The sequence below is a fragment of the Callospermophilus lateralis genome, chromosome 17 (assembly GCF_048772815.1).
Source record: "Callospermophilus lateralis isolate mCalLat2 chromosome 17, mCalLat2.hap1, whole genome shotgun sequence".
NCBI classification, from domain to species: Eukaryota; Metazoa; Chordata; class Mammalia; order Rodentia; family Sciuridae; genus Callospermophilus; species Callospermophilus lateralis.
This window is the reverse complement of record NC_135321.1, coordinates 858,211-879,171: the sequence shown is the minus strand read 5'-3', so window position 1 is coordinate 879,171 and position 20,961 is coordinate 858,211. Positions and strand designations below refer to the sequence as shown.

Sequence of the window (20,961 nt, the reverse complement as noted above, 5' to 3'; positions counted from 1 at the left end):
AATTAAAAATTAGTGGTAAAGCTGTAATAAAACAAAGAAAAGAAAAATCATTAAGACAAATCAGAATCAAAAGATAGTTGATATGTCTTCCTTAATATCAAGCAGAATGAACTTTTAAAGCATTATTCAAGGAAGAGGATTGCTGCATAAAAATAGTAGTTGCAAGTCCAAGTGTTTGTGCCCTTAAACAGCCTCAATCCACAAACAAGAATCAATAGACCACAGGAAGAAACTGATTATTACAGGCGGAAATTTTAGCTTCTCTTTAAATTATTGATAAGCCAAGCTGGCAGGAATCAGCCACAATATACAGGATTTGACAGAACCATTGCCAGCTTTTCCCTCCTGCTCACAGATGACATTGTTCATCTGACGCTGGTAACAGGCATTCTCATCAAATATGGAAGACTCACAAAGGTTGGACATGAGTTAGGCCCTGATTCAATCTGAATTCCAAAGTGAGGGATACCTGCCTAAAATTAAAAAAGAATAAAAGGTAGAAGTTTGGACTGGGGTTGTGGCTCAGTGGTAGAGCACTTGCCTAGCATGTGTGAGGCACTGTTTTTGATTCTCAGCACCACATTATGAATAAATGAATAAAATAAAGGTCCATCAACAACTAAAAAAATATTTTTTTAAAAAAGTAGAAGTTAATCATAAAATGATAAGTTCTTTAATCTCAGTATGTTGCGAAGTTGAGGAATACACTTTAAAATGACACATAGATCCAAAAAGACTTAGCAGAAATTTAAAAATTCTTTGCCAAGCACTGTGATACACACCTATAATCCCAGCAACTCTGGAGGCTGAGGCAGGAGGATCCCAAATTCCAGGCCAGTCTCAGCAACTTAGCTAGGCCCTAAGGTCTCACCTTAGTGAGACCCTCAAAATAAAAAGGGGCTGGGAGTGTGGTTCAATGGCTAAGCACCAGTTCAATCTCCAGTACCAAAAAAGTTAAAAATTTAAAAAAATAAATAAAAATTATCAGAACTAAATGATAGAATTGTTTGCCATCAAAGCCGGTGGGATGTTTTAAAAGCAATGCCTTATAGGAGCTTTCCTCCATTTTTAATAGAAAAAGAAGAGAGGCTAAAAACTGATAATCTTTGATGGCCGACTTAGGAACAAGAAAACAAAGCCAAATGCATAGAAGAAAAAGATCTTAAGACACAAGAGCAGAGATAAATAATATGGTACACAAGACATCAAGTAGGGCATGATGGTGCACCTGGGGCCCAACTCGTCTGCTCGCCATAGGTTGCTTGAGTCCAGGAATTTGGGCCATCCTGGGCCACACAAAAAGACCCTGTCTCTATTTAAAAAATTGGCCAGACCAGGTATGGTGTCACACACTTATAACCCCAGTGTTTGGGAGGCTCAGACAGGAGGATCACAGCCCCAGCAGCTTAGGCCCTAAACAACTTATCAAGACACTGTCTCAAAATAAATAAAAAGGGCTGGGAATGTGGCTCAGTGGTTAAGTGTCCCTGGGTTTGATCCCCAGTGCCAAAAAAAAAAAAAAAAAAAAAGCCTTGGCCAAATGCAAGTTGAAGGCTGAGGCAGGAGGGTCTCAAATTTGAGACTAACCTGGGCAACTGAGCAAAACCCTGTCATAAATTTTTAAAAGTTGAGGGTCTGGGGATATAGCTCAGTGGTAAAGTGCTTGCCTAGCATGTATGAGACAATGGGTTCAATTCTCAGCACCACATATAAATTAGTAAATAAATAAAAGGTCCATCAACAACTAAAAAATATTTTTTTAAAAAATGAAAGCTATTAAAACATTCTGAGGAAACAATTATAGCACTCCGAACAATGAAAGAGAAAGGTAGGTTAGAAACCCCTGACACCAGCCCTTCAAGACATGCACTCTCAACATACACAAAACTTCCATAGAAGAGGAAAACGGATATTCCACTGATAGAACACTAACACCAAAGAAGGCAGGGAGAGCAAGCCAGGAGACTTGAAAGTGTCCCTGGAGTCTCTCTCAAACCCCAGATAAGCTGTTACAAGGCCGGATTAGTATTGCTACAAATAGAAATACATTCTGCTCAAGTGGAGTTTACTCTGGCAATGGAAAGATGGTTCAATATTAAACCTGCACGGATTAAAGGAGAAATCCAAAATAAAGTACACGATAATAGGGAACCGTAGCAGATAAAGATGCTCAAAGCATTTGGTGAAGTCAACACCTGCTTATGACTCCTGAAACTCTGCTACCTGGAAGTGGCCTTGACCCTGCTCTGACGCATGTCACTGGTAAGCTCTCCCACTGTTGAGGGGAGGAAGAACCCTGTGTGAGCACATCTCCCCCCCAGACAGAGGGAGCCACTGGATGTGGACATCACAGGAAGGGACGTCACACACATCGACATGAAGTCTCAACCACATTGGTAGCAGACAGAAATCTTCAGTGCAAGAAGCTGTCACACATCATTATCCAGTAAGATTTACCCTAGAAACACAAGGTTGTTGAAATTCAGAAATCAACATGTGTAACGTATGTCTTGAATACAATACAGGGAAATTTCCATGTGACTCGGGAAGTCCAGTGAAGCCTTTGTATAAATTTCAACACCCCATTCATGATTAAGACCTCTTAGCAGACTAAGAGAAAGGGAACTCTAATTCTGAAAAACAGTTTGCTCAACATAGCATACAGCTGTTGCCGAACTTAAACGAAGGATGTTGCATACTTCCCTCAAGACCAGGAAGAATGTGTCATATTTGAGTTACTAGCTCATCCACAAAGCAAGGAAAATGTTGGAGGTTAAAAAAGAAGGATAGCCTTTAAAAAAAAAAAAATATATATATATATATATATATATATATATATATATATATATATATATATATATATATATATATTTGGTTGTAAATGAACACAATATCTCTTTTTATGCATTTATTTTTATGTGGTGCTGAGGATCAAACCCAGTACTTCACATGTGCAAGGCAAGTACTCTGCCAGTGAGGTATAGCCCAGCCCAAGAAGGAGAATCTTATTAGCAAACAGCATATATAGAAAATCTAAATAAGTTTACAGAGAAATATCAGTAGCTCCCTTTAGCAAAACTGATATAGAAAATTTTACCTTAACATATGTAGTAGCATAAAAACACAAAGTTCTTAAGAATAAATGCATTTCCATTCCATTGTGTTGAGGTGATGACATCAATCCTTTTGGAGATTCAGGAGTTCTTGGGTGGCCTCACCTCAGTCTTTCCTCCATAGTACTTTCTGTCCACTGAATATGGAACTTACTGTTGATAGTTCTTTTCTTTCAGCTCAGAAAATGTGGCTGCTCTGGCTTTGTGGCTCAGATGGGCGCAGCTGGTGTCCCTGTGGAAATTCAGCTTTTCTTTCTGGCTGAATCTGAGAGCTTTTCTTCATGATTGGTTTCCAAAACTCAGTTCTGATGTGCCTTGGCCTGGCTGTTTGATTTTACCCTGGTTTGGGATTAACTCAGTTGTTGGGCCTGTGTGGAGTCTTTAGCCAGATGTGGGGACTTCTGCATTGGGTCCTCTGAGCACATGTTCAGCCCCATTGTCTTCCTGTCCTCAGATTCTGGAGCTAGGAGAATGTATCTCTGTTGCAAACCCCTCATGCCCTGAGATTCTGGGTCGGACAGAACTGGTGTGGACTGCCCTGCAGTGCAGTCAGTTCCCCGTTACTGAGCCAGTACAGCCAGGTGTTCATTTCTGTTATTGGGGGCTTTCGTTCTAGAATTTATACTTAGTCCTTTTTTTATAACTTCTATTGGTTTTCTGAGATATTCTGTTTTTTTCATTTGTTCAGAGAGAATTTGAAATCAATTGAAGCATTGTTCTGGTAATCCTTCTAAATCCTTGTTCGATGATTCCAACGTAGGCTCCACCCTGTTATTGACGCAAGGTGACCCCATCAGTGGTGTCAGACCCATCCAGTAAGTCAGGGGGGAGGATGAGGCCACGGACTGCTCTTGGAGGCAGCCTGGAGGTCAGGAACCCAAGATCCAGGCTTCCTCTTGGGATGGGAATGCAGACATCCTATGCTAGGAGGCTACCCCCCCAGGCCCAGGGTCCTGCACCAGTTGCCCTCTGACCACAGTCAGAGTCGCCCCCTGTGTCATTTCCCGGACTAACGGTGGAGCCCATCCAGAGGAGCTAGGAGAGGCGTGGAGGACACCTGGTGGGGGCCAGAGGCCCTTTTGTGCCAAATGACCTGCACGGACATTTCTAAGCATGCTGCTAATCTATTCTTTCATTTCATTTACCAGCAAGTACGTCCCAAGAATTACAGTAAGCTTGAGTGACTGCTGCATGCTTTCTGTATCTCTCACCATCTGATGTTTATAATAAATGTTCTGTGACATTATCCCTCCTTAAAATGCTGAGTTTTTATTTTACATTTTAAACAACGATGGAATTCTTAACTACACCTGCCCCACTTTTCATTTTGGAATTTGAGCTCCATCAGGGTAGGACACATGATCTTAGCACGGGATCATGAAGTTGAAACCTCCTCACTCTATGCTGCTTTAAAGCAAACCAGTGATTCTTAAAACACAGTAAGTAAATAATCTTAGCACATGAGATTTTCAAAAGGATCATAGCAAAGTTACATAGAGTATATTAATGTGATAAAAATCTATGCATTTTGTTGCTTTTCATACAAGTTCTTGGAGGAGTACAAGTCCTGATATTGAAGCTGGATGGGCTTTTTAAATTCATTGGTCTGGACTATTTTTTAAGAACCTGTCTCAGTAATCACAAGGTGAAGCCCTGTAGCTGGAATGTTTCTGGCTATATCTCCAGCCTTGGCCTCTTCCTGGGAAGAGACTGTCTTCCAGGGAGCTCTAGATTCATGGCCTGGTTTTGGGTTTGGGCCCACCATTCTTGCCCAGGGGAGGGGGACAGGATACCTACCTCCTGATATCCGTGGAGATGGCAGCGTTGCTGTGGCCTGTCATGAAGACCACATAGTACAGTCATGGGCTGATGAGAAACTAATCATACGGATGCATTATTTCTGCATATGGATAGTTAATATTTTTTTACTTCCTCACTTAAGTTTTATTTAAACATGTATTCTGCATGGTCTGATGGAACGAAAATAGGATTTGGAGTCAGTCAGACATGGGGTTGAATCCTGGCTTCCCTCTGCGGATGGCCTTGGCAGATCCCTAACCATTCTGAGCAGTCAAATGGGATTTCAGCCATTGAAAGTCCAAGAGTGCTGGTGATTCTACATGCTGGGGATAGTGGATGAACACAGAAGCAGAAATTGAGTGCCAACCTGGCAGGGACTCCCTTTGCACCCTTACCCCAGGTTTTTAGCACCTTGTTGAGGCCAGTGCACGTCCTGTGTTAGCAAGAAGGTATTGCATTACAGGGACAAAAAGGATCCCTTTTGGTCTTGAAGTTCCTATTTCAGTAGATGAGTTGTCCTCCGCGTGCCAAGGTTCCAGCACAGAGATCTCTGCTTCTAGTGTCAGGGGTGGAGCATAGGGCAGTTAGCAGATATCTTCCACCTGGCCCAGTTTCCCTGAAATGGTGGAGAGGGAGCTGTTGCCTGAGCTGACACTCTCATTACTGACACAAGTGCACAGTAGACCTTCATACGCGTGTGCTTCATCAGAATGCTTTTTGACAAGAGGCGTCCATCACAGTGGCTCTTTCATTTGCCACGGCAGAAGAGAAAAATGAAGTATCCCAATAATTGCATTATGGTTTCCTTCTTGTGGACAAGAAAGCAATGTGGTATAATTAGGTTTGATTGGAATGCACATTTCCGGTAAGATCCAAAATTAATGATGTTGCTATAGTGACACATCTGCCGTCACCAGTGCGTGAAACATAAAGTAATTCATTCGACAAGAGTAGACATCTGTGAACTACAAGGATGCAGACCATATTGACACTGACCAGAAATACTAGACACTGTGTGATAAATGAACAAATGATGCTGAAGCAGGAGGATGGATAATTTGTACTTGATCTGCTGGGAGAACTTTAATCTTCTCACTGGTTGCATTTGACAGTGCCATTGTTTAAGAACAATGCTGCAGAGAACTCATAAATTTTAACACTTCACTCAGGGTGCAACCTACTAAAGCAGTACACTACTTCCTTTGTCAGGGAGTTTTTATCTTCATGTAGAATGAAGCCATTACTACAAACACCCACTAAAACAGCAGGTTTTTAGGACTTATATTTTAACTATAGTATCCCTTTCCCAAAAGTTCTGTGCTGTCCAGACTTAAGTCGCTTGTGTTTCTCAGGACAGTGTTGCCATGAGGGAAAGGCTGTTTCCAAAGTCTGTCCTAAAGGCAGCAGAGCATGGTGTATGTGTGCTCGTCAGCACAAACAAGGCTTACAGACGTCACAAGTGGGAGTTAGCCGTGTTTATTAGTGTCCCCTGTGTGATGGCAATGAGGACATTTCAGTTACAGCACACATCCCTAGTCAGATGGGTGCATTATTCACTGAGGTGTGTGCTTGGGTGTGGGTCCTACATAACATTCCAGGGTGTTTAGACCAGTTGAGATACCTTACACATACAGTAGCTGCACAGATGCTTGCAACTGGAAACCTCAGCCTCCAGGAGAGCCTGATCTACGGTGAATGTAATGTGGACTCTATTTATTTAAATAATGTTAGGTATTTGTGAAGACCAAGGCGTATTTCAGAGTTTGGTGAGTTGGTCTCATCACTTGAGAAGTTGTTTCCATTCATTCATGGGATGGTATAAGTAAGTTTCTTTGGATGTAACCACTGATCATGCTTGGCTATTTGCCTGGCTAAGGTCTTCCTGAGAATAGTATCCCTCTGGGTAAGAGTTGCTTTAGTTTATATATCACAGTCACCTGCCTGCTTTTTTTAAATTATGGCCTGGTGAGTCTTCTTAGGAAACCAAATCACAGCCCAGTCACGTCTAATCAGCGTCTCCTCTGCTGGTCGAGGGTGGCATCTGCCACTGCCCTGAGAGTGGTGCCTTCAGGACTCTACCTTAGAAAGCAGTTTTCCTCTGTGCACTGCAGTCCAAGAAACCTGTGCTTCTTCAAAGAGCCACTGCACTTTCATTAGAAATCCTAGACAAACCTGGGAACTTCGTATCATAACCACCCTGTTGCCGTTCTCTGCTATGGAGTCTCTTTTAAAAATATTTATTTATTTATTTTTTAGTTGTGGTTGACAAAATACCTTTATTTAATTTATTTATTTTTATATGGTGCTGAGGATTGAACTCAGGGCCTCACACATGCTAGGCAAGCACTCTAGTGCTAAGCTACAACCGCAGCCCCTTGAGTCTCTCTTACCATCTTGTTTTTAAGTTAATTCTTTCTTTTTTTAAATTTCCAGCCTAAGGGCCTATTCCCTTTTGTCATATTAAGATGACAAAAGTTTTAGAAATCATTAACTGGTTTAAGTCATGAAAAGATTTGAGATAAGATTTGAAAAATAATTCTCTTATTTTTTACCTAATTGATTTAATCTTGTTATATTATCTACTATTGTACAAGAGGGCAAAGTAAGCCTGAAACTAAGAAGTTGTGAAATATTTTCAGAATTCCTCTTAATATTTAAGGAAACTATGTGCCTCAAAGGAATGTCTGGTGGTATTCTAATTTCGTTGGCCCTGCAAGGTATGAGTATCTTAATTGAGATGCCAAAATAACAAAGCCAAATTGTATTTGATGAGATATACTAGTCACTTATTTGAATTTATCAGTTTTAAACTGCTTTCAACATCATTTATTAGCAACTTAGCAATTTTAGGAGATGCAAAGTAATTATTCATAGTCATTTGATGCAGATGAGAAACACAGAATGTGTCACTCTCTTAGCATTTTGGCATAACTGTGACGTCTCAGTACCATCCAAGACCCTCATTGTCTCAGACAGCAGCGCTACATGCATTAGAACCACTCTTGGTCCTCCTCTCCCATCCACTGCCTGGGCAAACCCGGGTCTGCTTTTACCCCTGGATTTGTCCAGTGTGAACATTACATGTGGATGGAATCATGCAACATGTGGCCTGTGGGTCTGGCTTCTTTGATTTAGCAGAATGTTTGCAAGTTCATCCATACTCTAGTATTCCTTTTTATGACCACATAGCATTCCCCTATATGGATATACCACATTTTACATATCCATTTTTGAGTGGGGTCTGGGGGGCATTTGGGTTGTTCCTTATTCTTGCCTGTTATGGATGGTTCTGCTTGTGAACCTCAAGACTCTAGGCAAGAAAAAAGAAGTGGCATTCGTGTTGCAAAGGTTCTATTTGTGTGTAGATTGGTCTGTGTATAGGAAACCCAGAGGGATCCCCTAAAAATATGTCAACAACAATACTAGTGAGTTTGTAGGATGTAAGATCAATATAAAAAATGAATTGTATTTTATATACTAACAATGTGCTATCCAAAATAAAATTAAGAAGGCAGTTTCATTTATAATGGCATCAGAAAATGAAATACTTTTTGATATTAAGATGACTACAGAGGGGCTGGAATCATGGCTCAGTGGTAGAGTACTTGCCTAGCACATGTGAGGCATAGGGTTCAAACCTCAGCACCACATAAAGATGAAATAAAGATATTGTGTCCACCTACAAGTAAAAAAATTAATATTAAAAAAAAAAAGATGGCCACAGAGCTCCCCAAATTGATCCATGGATTCTACACGGTACCTGTTAAAATCCTAGCTGTCTTCTTTCCAGAATCTACAAGCTGATCCATTGGTTTTACCACATGCAGATACAGGAGAGACCATTGATGGCTCAAACAATCCAGAAAATGAATACAGTTGGAAGACTCATGCTTCCAATTTCAAAATCTACAAAGCCAGTCAAGACAGTATGGTACTGCATAAAGAAAGACACGGATGGATGGATAGAGTTAAGAGGCCACAAGGAAAGCTTTTTATTTGTTTGTTTGTTTTGTAGTCAGCTGGCTTTGACAAAGATGTCAAAGCATTCCTTGGGAAAAGGAACAAACTGTAAAAAAAAAAAAAAAAAAGATGCTGTGCAAGAAATGAAGTTGAATTCCTTCCTTCCATCATAAACAATATAGAGTAGATCACGGACCTAAATGTAAACATTAAAATTGTAGTATTTTAAGTTTCTCAGTCTTCAGAAATTATTCTGAGTTTTCCTTTTCATTCTTCTCAGTTCGGAATGAATAAGCAACCAATAAAAGGCTTTTAGGAATCTAAATACAGAGCTTTACAAGGTGGCTGGGCCCATGGCTTAGTGGTAGAGTGCCTGCTTCACACATTGAGAGACACTGGGCTCGATCCTCAGCACCACAGCAAAATAAATAAAATAAACATAGAGCTTTACAGCTCAAACCTAAGACATCAGTAATCTTTTAGATGATTTTCAACTAAATGTACATATGTAACAGTACATTGAGTATCTTAGCATCTGTCTAGGTATGTCTGATAATGAGCACTACATTTCAATGGGTCTCTGAGCCGTGTACACAGAATCACTCTCAAGATTTTTCTAACGGGTGGTAAGAAGCAAAGCATTATAAACAGCATTGTGGAAGTTGAGAGCCTCAGCACTGAAATATGTTCAGCAGGCTTAAAAAGGACAGTAACCAGGGCTGGGGTTGTGACTCAGTGGTAGGGAGCTTGCCTAGCATGAACGAGGTACCAGATTTGATCCTCAGCACCACATAAATGAAAAATAGAGATATTTTGTCTACCTAAAGCTTAAGAATAAATATTTTAAAAGGACAGTAATCAGAATGCTGGATTAGAAAAGTAGACACTTCAGAGCCCCAGCATCTTTGTCTAAAAGTGGTCTGAATGGAGTGATTGTAATCCTGTATCTTTGTTTGGGGAAATACTTGTTGTTCATGTAGATTTATTGCATTTGGAAAAGCCAAATTTTTCTTCTCTAATAATTTCTGGAAAAGGATGCCCCAAATTAAATGGTATATCATGATTCATTACAAGCAATAACTTGAGTAGGTCACAGTCCACCCCCTTGCTTCCTGGCCACCATGAGATGACTGCTTTCCTCCTTCGTCCCTCTGCCATTAAATTCTGCCTTATTCAGACCCAGAGCCAAGGAGTAGCTGACCACTGAAACTATAGTAGCTGAAACTATGAGCCCCACAGGAACTTTCTCTCCTCCAAGTTGTTCTTGTCAGGCATTTTTTTACAGTGACGAAAAGCTGACTAAGGCAGCCCATACACGTAGGTTAAGAAGATCTTTGATAGGGCGTCTGCAGCCGTGAGCCAGGAGGCCCCCCTACTGCACCTCCAACACAGCTGAGGAGCATCTCAGCCCACCTAGCTGCTGCCTGCAGTGATATAAATTACTATTCAAAGACAAATTATTCATTAAATCCAAAATATTTTATTATACTAATATTTAGTCTCAAAACTTAAATATGGAAGCATCAGCAAATTTCATGTGAATAATAGAACTTGACAGTTTTTTTAATAAGGAAACAGGTGTCAGAGTTGGTTTATCACCTGGCAAATGGTTACATAACTACCAAACCCTAACAACACAATTTAGGGCATCCTAACAACTTTGTGCCTAAACTTCTCTCTTGATTGTGATAACTGTTCACATTGCTGCTTCCCCACGTCAGCATCCATGCATAATCCCTGTCTGAGCTTCTGAATGGCTACAGAAGCACCAAGGGAAGAAGAGGTTCTACAGTAGTTCATTGCTGCACATTCTTTCCATATTCATAGGGCAGTCAAGCTCCTATGTTCTGTGAACACATTAAGTAAATCACTTGCATCTCATGTGTTTTTGTATATTGCATGAAATATGCATGACCCAGCTTTTCTACAGTCCTGATGATTATCCCTTTTGATGCCTCTGATGTAAATAAGCACCTCCTGGTAGCTGTCTTTCCGAAGCTCCCCAAAGGAGAGTGTGTTGTATCTTGCAGGTGATACAAAGGTATGCCCAGAACTCACCACATCTCTAGTGTCTATTCCGTGGCCTAACAGTACATAATTTTTCAAGATAGGCTGTCTTAAAGCTGATGGGCATGTCGACTAGGTTCCCATTGGTGTCTTCCTCAGCTGTGCTCTCCACTGTGACTGTGAAGATGGCGACCCTGCTTCCTGGTGTTATGCCTGTCTCTTTCCAAACAGGCAGAAGTTGCATTCATGCCATATAACAGATCTGGGAAGCAGAACTTAGAGCTCTTCATTTAACTAGAGCCCTGCCCACTGTTGCAGGTGGAGCACCTCTCCTCCCACGGTCAGCATCAACACAGCGAGAAGAACAGCATGCAGGTACCTGGTGCATCAGCAGAACATCCTGGTTGCACAATTAGCTCTCTGAGAACAGGCAGGTGCAGACCAAGATCCAGAGCTAAGGCCTTCCTTATGCAGTGCTGTGTTTTTGTCCTAGGAACTCTCACCCAGAATGAGATGACATTCAGGCGGCTCCATCTGGGCACTGTCTCCTATGGAGCTGACACAATGGATGAGATCCAGACCCACGTCCTGAGCTCCTACGCACAGGTAAGTGATTCATTTCTCCAGGAGCTATTCTCTAGGGAGGAGCTAAGACCCTGTTGAGCTACACTGAGCCTGTGTTATATCTCCGATTGTTATATCTTATTACAGTATCACTTAAATCATTAATTCTAATATTTCAATCCAGAAGTAGTTTTCAGTAAGCATTTCTGTATCAGTGTAGTCACAAAAGGGAAAGAGGGCCTAAATCAATTACTTACATTTTTTTCTTAGTGAATTATTTGTTAAAAAATGGTAATTCAATAAGCAGAATTTTGAAGAATACTCACTAGATAACTGTCTTTAGTATGTTTCATAACAGTCCCTTTGTTTTTCTACATAATAAATGAAACTTGAGCTCAAAATTTAAAGAAATTCTTTTTTCATTAAACAAAAATAAAGTATAGTTCTATGAGTCCTCATATACCTGTCATTCAACACTCAACAATTTTCAGTACCTAAGGATGCTGTAGTTATTCTTTCTCATCATGTTTTGAAGTGATGCTCAAAAATCATACTGTTATCTGAAAATTATTTATTACATGTCTATAATAGACAAAGATTTGGGGTTTGGTAAGAATTACAACCTCCCAAGAGTTCTCTGAGGTGTCGGCAGGAATTGTGTGTGCTTTTTTTGTTTTTTGTTTTTTTCTGTACAGGAGGTTGAACCCAGAGGCACTTAACCACAGAGCCACATCCCCAGCCCCCCATCTTTAAATTTTATTTCTATTTATTTATTTATTTATTTATTTTGAGATAGGGTCTCACTAAGTTGCCGAGTCTGACTTTGAACTCACAATCCCCCTGCCTCAGCCTCCTGAGCCACTGGGATTACAGGCCTGTGCCACCACTCCTGGCTAGGAATTATGTGCTTTGAATGTGAGGATGACCTCTGTGATTTATTCCTGGGTCTGGCTGCTTCTCACAGTATGTGTTTCTAACATTAAACTGTGTGTAGATCAAATGGAAGGTTCTCACAGCCCTGGGCCCCAAGTATATTTGAATCTCATTCATTTGGATTTTTTTCTGCCTGTCATAATTTTGAAGTCACTGATTCAGTATAATTAAACCTAGCAGTTCAAGGCTATGTATTTAACATGCCAGGTTCAAAACTGTGGTCTGTTACGAATTTCCCCTTCTTAGGTTACTTCTCTGCCTGTTTGTTGGTTTGCTCTGAATGCAGTAATCATATCACCTTGAGTCCAGGCCTTGGGTTTCAAGAAGTGCATAGCTTAGCTGGGTGGTCAGAGCTCAGGTCTTGTTGGCCAAACTTGTGACCCCGGCCCAGAGCCAGGGAACGTCTCACATGTACTCATTCTCTCCAGAAGGCTCGGCACAAACTAGGCTGAATTGCACTTTGCCTTTGCAGTTCTCCACTGGGACAGGTCAGAATCCCATTGCCGGTAGTGGGTACTACTATTTGGAAACCTCTCCTCTGAGTTGCTACCAGTCGGCATGTATTATACCCTTGAGGGTTGCCACATAAAAAGACCTCATTTTCGTGTGTGTGTGTGTGTGTGTGTGTGTGTGTGTGTGTGTTCTTTGTATTTATTTATTCATTCATTCATTTGCAGTGCTAGGGATCAAACCCAGGCCCTCATGTATATCAGGCATGTGTTCTACCAGAGAGCCACATCCCTAGCCATAGATTATTCATTAATAGAAGAGAAATCTGAAACAAAGGAGTAAAGCTTCCCTTCTCTCCTAGAATTCTGTGTCTATATTGAAGTAGTGTCTGCGTACATCTGTTTTTCTAAAATTAATCTATATTATTCATGAATATGGTTTTAGTGGTTCCAAATAAGTCATTTTAACAGCAAAAGTTAAAAGCAGAAAAGATCAAAAATGGTTACAAAGACAGATATTTAAAGTTTATACCTAAGAGGACTTTAAATGTCATTTCTACTAAAAACTGTCTATCTGTACACAGTACTTTGTGTGTTAAGTTGATGTCATCCTTGTTTTGTGTTCTGCTTTGTTAGTGAGATGACAGTGGTCTAGTAGATCCACTGTAATGCAGCACAGATCTTTTATAACCTGGTTACATTCCCCTCTGGAAGCACTTGGTGATGGAGGGCATAGTCTTTAATGGAATTTGTGTGGAATTAGATTGTGTAGGCATCAGTAAACATAATTCAGAAAAGGGGAGCGGCTGGACATCTCTGCTGCAGGGGCAGTGGCATTGGGAACCCAGTGCAGGTGTGGGGCTGGCAGCTCTGGAGGGCAGTGAAGGGCAGTGCAGGCTGAGCACCAGGGTGGCAATTCACTCACACTGCTGGGTCTGATGAGAGCCAGACGTAATCACTGCACACAGTGGGCAGCTGCTTTGAGGTATAAGGGGTCATTTCCTCCGAAGGAATCCACAACTTCACAAGACTGCATCTCATTACCATTAGATGCAAACCTGATGCGCCAGTTCAGAGACGTACAGCCAGGTATGCTTGTGGTATGCAGGGAGGAGTGTTACAAGCTCCATCCAACTCTCAGCTTTATACCAGTTCGTCCATAGCATTGTTTGAGAAAGCAGAAAGATGTTGTGGCCATTGCCATTCCATTTAGTTGTGTAACTTGCTCTGTGTTCAGAAGCAAAGAACAGGAATTATTCAGGGTGTAGCAAAGTCATGCCACAGATGAAGTGAGGTAAAGTAAAAAGAAGTGGTCGGGTTTTAAGTTATAGCAACTATCTTGGTATGCTCAACAACCTAGAAATCCCAAAGCACTTTACATTCCTAAGACAGTAAAGTAGCTCAGCTGTGTAGGACACAGACAACCACTCTTCTTACCCTAGCAATTTCTTTTAGCTTACAAAATAACAGGTGTCAGTAATCCCTGTGTCAGCATCTAGTTTTCTTTTGGGCCCATAATTACGTAACATCCTTCATCTTAAAGGTTCATCCTCAAACTGGTGGAAACAACCCCAGTTCAACCCCACCGAGAAGAGCCCAGTCTTCAACTCCCAAAGTCAGGAAGAGTGTCAGCAGTCGAGTCCACGAGGCAGTGAAAGCCATCGCCCTATGCCACAACGTGACCCCCGTGTATGAGTCCCAGGCTGGTGTCACTGGGGAGACTGAGTCTGCCGAGGCAGACCAAGACTTCAGTGACGAGAACCGCACCTACCAGGCGTCCAGCCCGGACGAGGTGAGTTGCGTTCCTTAGAAACTCTTGCTTCAGGAAGTAGTTTTTCATGGTGCAGAGCCCTCTGACCTCTGTGCGCTGGCTCTCTCTGGCATGGGGAGCAAGGACTGCGTCCCAGCCTCCATAACTGCTCCGTCTGCAAAGGTGAGAACTGCCTGCCCGGTCTAGTGCATGCACTCCTCGGTCCTAAACTGTTCCTACCTCCCAAGGTAGCTGAGGATTGATTACAGGGAATAACATGAGAAAAACTTGAGTTTTGAGATTTATAAACTAACTTGTGACAAAGGCAGATCTACGTAAAGCTGTTGAAACTTGGGACTGTTATACACTCTGTCATCCAGTTTTTTTCCTCATCTCCAAATGAATCATCAGACTTACATATTAAATGTCCAGGTATTTTGTCAGAATTTAGATACAGTGTATCTATTTCAAAAGAGAACTCGTGCTGGGCGTGGTGGCTGACGCCTATGATTCAGTGATTCGGGAGATTGAGACAGGAGGATTGCATGTTCAAGACCAGCCTACCAGCAACTTGACAGGACCTTGTATAGAAATAAAAAGGACTGGGGATGTAGCTCAGTGACAAAGCACCCCTGGATTTAATGTCCAGTATTAAAAAAGATAATTAGTATCTAAATAATTTCAAAATTTAAGAGACATGGGAAAAATCTTAAATAAGGTAAATTAAACCTTTCTACGTTTACATCATTCTTGATAATTTTTAGAGTGGTAAAATTCATTACTAAATTTTTTGATACCTCTGCGGTCTTAGCGTATTTCATGTACAGCTTGGGACACACTCTGTGCCCTTGAGGCACTCGAGGTGGAGTAGTCAGAGCAGCTGTGGAATCAGGGTGAATAAACTGCTGCTTCAGGGACCTTGTCAACCTGGGTCACATACGTGAGTAATCGGAGGGAAAATGCCTGTAATCAAAGTGAAAAGAGGAACTCAGACCCGTATTCGTATTCTCAAAGAGAGGGTGCTGTTGGTTCTGGCGACCAGGTTTGTTGCAGAGAAGTCTCTGCTCTGTAAAGTATTTTAGTCCAGAAGCAAGGTGTGCCTCTCACCCACCCTCACAGCGCTGGCTGTCAAGTGTGGAGGTATCACCAGTCCTTTTCTAGAGCATATCCAAGAAAAATGAGAACATGTGTACACCCAGCCACTTGAACACATGTGTTCGCAGAATTGTAGCCAACAGGTGGAAACAGCCCCAACTGTAAGTGGAGGGGCAGAAAGTGGTCTGCCCACACAGCAGAGGAGCAGCCAGTCCTGGAAAGAATGCTGCAGCACGGAACCTGGGGAATGTAGGAGGCCACATGGCCTGTGATTCCATGTATGCAAAACGTCAGAACAAGGAGGGTGCCGGGAAACAGCCAGGGAGTGATGGCAACAGGTCGGGACATCTTTTTAGGAGAGAAAATGTTCTAAAACTGACGGTTGTGATGAGCGCACAGCTCTGTGCATGTACAGAACCCAATAAGTTTGAATGGTGCTGCGGTGTACAGACTGCGGCCTCACAAAGCCACAAAAGAAGCTTCAGAGTGAGTAGACAGGCCACACAGATAGGAGGAAAGGGTACTGACCCCAGGGCTGCTGCACAGCTAGCCAGCAGACCTGAAGGAGTGTGGGGCACAGGGCATCGAGGACAGAGAGGCCTGAGAGCACACAGATCCCTGGCAGTTTACACTGCTGAGGAGAGCAGAACCTTGCCTCGAGGGGTGACAGCAGGTGAGCACAAGGAGGGTGGTACATGTACCACGGAGTGCAGCACTTGACCCATATGTCTATTTTGCCAGTGACAGTCACACAGAAGATACAGCTTGAGAAACTTGTCAGGAAAGGGTCCTCATGAACAACCAGAACAAGTTCCCCACTCCAGGAAGATGGGAGTGAACAGATGTTTGTGCGCAGAGAATGGAGAGGGAGCCCCACTCCTTCCCGGTGCAGAGGGCCCCACCAGGGGTAGGACGTCACCCAGAATCAGGTCTCCCTTATCTCCTGCAGGCTCTGGAAACAGAAGGGTTCTACTTGTTTGATTTAGAAGAAAACAGTGCCATCATTTCCTTTCTCCACAAGGGCGCTGTGACTGTGTCTTTCCTGGGGCAGGATGGGGTTTCATGTCAGCAGAGTTCTCAATTCTGTCTGGATGCAGACAGGTGGGTGCCTAGGCTTTTCCCTTAGTAAATCATCTTTTAACACATACACACTAGCACCTGACTCCACCAGCGCCAGTCATTCTTGAGAGGTGTGGGGCTGGCAGCTGTCCAGAGATGAGGAGAGCTGTGTCCTGCAGATCGTTCTCTGAGCTTGCCGTCAGGGTTGAAGACTGATGCTGATATGAGATGAATGGGTGGTCGTGAAGACATGTCACCCTCTTCTGGTGTTCTAAGGTTCTCCAGTACTTCTGGAGGTAGTGGCTCTTGATGGTTCCTCCTGAAGTTGGTCCGTGAGATTTAAGACATATGGCCCCAGTTGCCTTTTTCTGGCACATAATGATAAGGAGTAGTGAAATGAAAGCCTAAGTGTACCAGCAGATTTGTGATACTTTACAAAGCGAATGTCACTGCTGTCTTTGATACAAGCCACAGCACTGGAAGTTCAACAGGAGCTGATTCCTAAAGTGTGGTAAGGCACATCCGAAGTTGAGAAGGCGTTTGTCCTCCTGGTAAATAATGAAACTGACGAGGAGCCGGGTCTGTCTTCTCAGAGGACACTGACACAATCTGCGATAACTGGAGTTTGTTGAACTGTTAGGATTTCCCAGACCTCCAGAGTGAACTCAGTTGTGGAAAGAGGGGAAGCTGGGGTATGGGACTGACACCGTTCCTTGCTCCTGCTTTCACTGCAGCGACTCTTCTCAGCCTGCAGCTGATGGCCAGTGTTCAGGGCCCCTCTGCCACTGCCCCACTTGTCTCCTGAGTCATGTCCATCAGTGAATCCGCCCAGTCTCCGGTAGCTGTTTCAGTACAACTTGTGGGATCGTGTGTGTGTCGAGGTCTGTTGTTCAGTGTAGGGAACTTAGGAGAACACCATGTCTCCACAACCAGGAGCAGAGTGGGTCCCAGAACTGAGGCTGGGTGGCTAAACATACAGGACTCACCAAGTGCCATCTTCTTGGCTGAGGGCCACCAGCTGCCACCTTCTTGGCAAAGACTTTGAGACAGAAGTTATAACTGCCTTTTGAAGGGGAAGAAGGCCTTTTCCTGTGAAGACAGGGCTGCGTGCTTTCACTACAGCGACTCTTCTCTGTATGTGCTGTTGCCGAGCAACTAGAGGTTCTCACTCGCATGACCCCACGTTGGCAAAGAGCTACTTCCTGGCTGTAAGCATCGGGCACTGGGGCCGGAGACCTTCCAAGGAACATGTCATTGAAGATTTTAAAATACTGCACTGTGGGGGCTGGGGTTGTGGCTCAGCGGTAAAGTACTCACCTAGCACGTGTGAGGTGCTAGGTTCAAGCCTCAGCACCACATAAAAATAAATAAATAAAACAAAGGTATTATGTCCAACTACAACTTAAAAAAAAAAAACTGCACTGTGTGTTTACCTTATTTCCTGCCAAAAGTACAAATTTTGTTAAAAGTATGTGGGACTTTTTTAAAAGTTTTTTACATATCATAATACCTTTTAAACCTTAACCTAGGAATTTGCAATAGAGGTTTCATTGATTCAAAAATTGCTAAGAATTTAGAGAATTTATAACTTGGAAATTATTAATCTTATATGTAACTTTTTTGACCTGTTTGGAAATTGGACAGTTATTGAAAGTTGCGGAACATTAAGTATTTTTTTAAATCCCTGATATATATTTTAAATCTGAAAATGAAAACAGTAAAACTTCATCATAATTTTTAAAGAGCTGTATTGATGCAATGTTTGCAAATCCCCAAAGCCTCAGGAAAATAATCTAAATGGTTCATTATTTAGCTTATTGAACTTTGCTGCAGTTAGGTTGACGGATGATAGCAATGTTTCCCAATCACCCAAGTACCGTTTTAAAAGCATTTTTTATTGAATAAAGTGCTTAGAATATTGCACCCTGGAGCTTTATTTAGGGAAATGGTTCGATTGATGTTTTCTGTTTAACCTCAGCTTTGACCTATCACAACATATATGGTTAATAAGCTGCAGCATCATTTAAGAGACCTGACTAGCTCCATGCATTCCTTACCAACGCCACACTCTTACAGCCCTCTTGGTCATGGTGCCAGTGTCATCTCATCCAGAGAAAGAGTGTCATTTGTTAGGCAGAATGCCCTGGTATTTGAGTCTCTGGCTGCCACCGTTGGCTGTTCTTCACAGTGTATGCAGCCTTGCTTCCCATTTTCCTAGAAGCAGAAAGGATCTTTTATCTTACCTACACATGCACACAAGTGAACTTTTATTAAACAAATAATGGAATTCTGGAGGAATTCATCATAAGTGCAAAGGTCCTTGCTTGCAGTGGTGTGAGTACCGGGACACTGGAGGTGTGCACAGAGTGGCACTGGTGTCTGTGTGGATGGCCTTGTGGTGTTCAGGACGGGAGGCTGCTTATGCCCTGCCCATTGTTTCTTATGATAAGGGATCAATATTTCATTTTCTCTAGGAGAGCAGAAGGTTCTGCTTCCTGTCGTTTGTCTCTCTCCAGGCTCAGCATAGCCCCAGCCAAGAGATGTCAAGTGCTCCCTGGAAATTCCTTCCTGATTTACAGCCAGTCCCTCTGGTTGGCACACCCATCCCGTGCAGTTGCAGTGAGCCTGTGTGGAGTACATACATGTCTTATGTGATCATGAAGGACTTTAGCTCAGGTCCTCCAAGGACCGGGGCCTAGTAGGACAGACCTGTAGAGACTCTGCTGCTCTGGTCCAAGCAGGTTGGCTGTGGATTTTAATGTCCGCCTGGCTCAATAGCACCCCTTCCCCACTGTGGCTATATGTCCTCCCAGCAGTAAGTTCTGCATTTAAATATTATGCCAAAATGTGGCTATCATTGCCTTGCTTCAGCACTGATGTGCAAGAATCAGCTAGAATTAATGACAAACCACAAGTGGGTTACTTAAAAATAGAGGAACATTACGTCCTAATAGCATTGCTTTTGGATTTACAGAAGTCAGTGCTAATATATGGGGCGTGCTGTATTTTTTAATTCATTTTATTGTGTGTGCCCATTGAAGCAAGACTAATTGTGGTGTCTGTCAATATATTTGTGAGGCGCAAATCACTGTCAGGGGCACAAAGCCTTCACTCTGCGACCTTCAGGACCAGTGGAGAGTAAATACTACGTGGCCTGTCTGTGAATATCGATCAGCAGCTTTTCCAGATGATCAGATTGCATTTTAAGTTAATAATCCTATTAAATTAGAACAACAATTGTGATAACCACAATCAAAAATGATGAGTTGTCAGTGATTAAATTATGATTTATAAAGTACATAGTAAAAATGTATTCTCAGAGCAGAGCTGGCAGCCACATGTATATAATTGCTAATATGATAAGGGAAATTCTGCTAGGCTTTTCAAGAATAATTGCACAGAAGGTTCTGGATAATGGAATTACAGAGGAAAATTGATAAAATCTTGCTCCGTGTTTTACTTCCTCCGTGTGATGTGACTCTTGGGTGTACCTTTCTGCACTGCTCACTCAGTGTGACTGACTGTGAAAACAAAGAGCTGGGCCCAGCTGCCCAGTGGCCTGTGGAGAAGGAAACAGCTCAGGCTCTCACATGAGAAGGTTGGTTTTTTTTTTTTTGGTTTTTTTGTTTGTTTGTTTGTTTGTTTTTTGGTACCAGGGATTGAACTCAGGGGCACTCAACCACTGGGCCACATCCCCAGCCCTGTTTGGTATTTTATTTAGAGACAGGATCTCACTGAGTTGCTTAGCACCTCACTTTTGCTGAGGCTGGCTTTGAACTCACCATCCTCCTGCCTCAGCCTCCTGAGATGCTGGGATTACAGGTGTGTGCCATCACACCCAGCAAGGCTTTTTTCACACATTTTAGTTATTGGTTTACCTTTGTGTTATTATCAGTGATCACATAATGTTTCAGAAACTTCTAAAATCTCAGTAATCAGAGAAATAGCACTTGAAATACAGTAAGCCTCAATGTTCTCGGCTGTTATTTTTATGTTTCAGAGAAAAATATCCCAGGGATTATGTCCTGTTATGTCAGGCAGCAGTGAATTCCATTCTAATATAGATGCACCTGGTGACTGTTTGATAAGCCACTCTCCCAGTGTTTTGAATACTTAACAACATTGTCTAAACAGAAAAGCCAAGTAACAGGGCTAGAACCTCAATCTCACCAGAAAGCCATGCTTGAGTACAAGACAGCCTTGGCCACTGTGTGTCCAGTGGGGTGGCCTC

General features: G+C 42.4%; 1 protein-coding gene across 5 annotated transcripts in view; it reads left to right on the top strand.

The window, feature by feature from the left end:
- The window catches only part of Atp9b (ATPase phospholipid transporting 9B (putative)), a 258,118-nt gene that overhangs the window by 192,722 nt on the left and 44,435 nt on the right, over nucleotides 1-20,961 (top strand). For all 5 annotated transcript variants that reach the window (XM_076837216.1, XM_076837215.1, XM_076837218.1 and 2 more), the window contains 2 exons: nucleotides 11,374-11,486; nucleotides 14,370-14,618. In XM_076837216.1, the coding sequence (XP_076693331.1) occupies nucleotides 11,374-11,486; nucleotides 14,370-14,618 (362 nt within the window). The remainder of the gene's footprint in view (nucleotides 1-11,373; nucleotides 11,487-14,369; nucleotides 14,619-20,961) is intronic.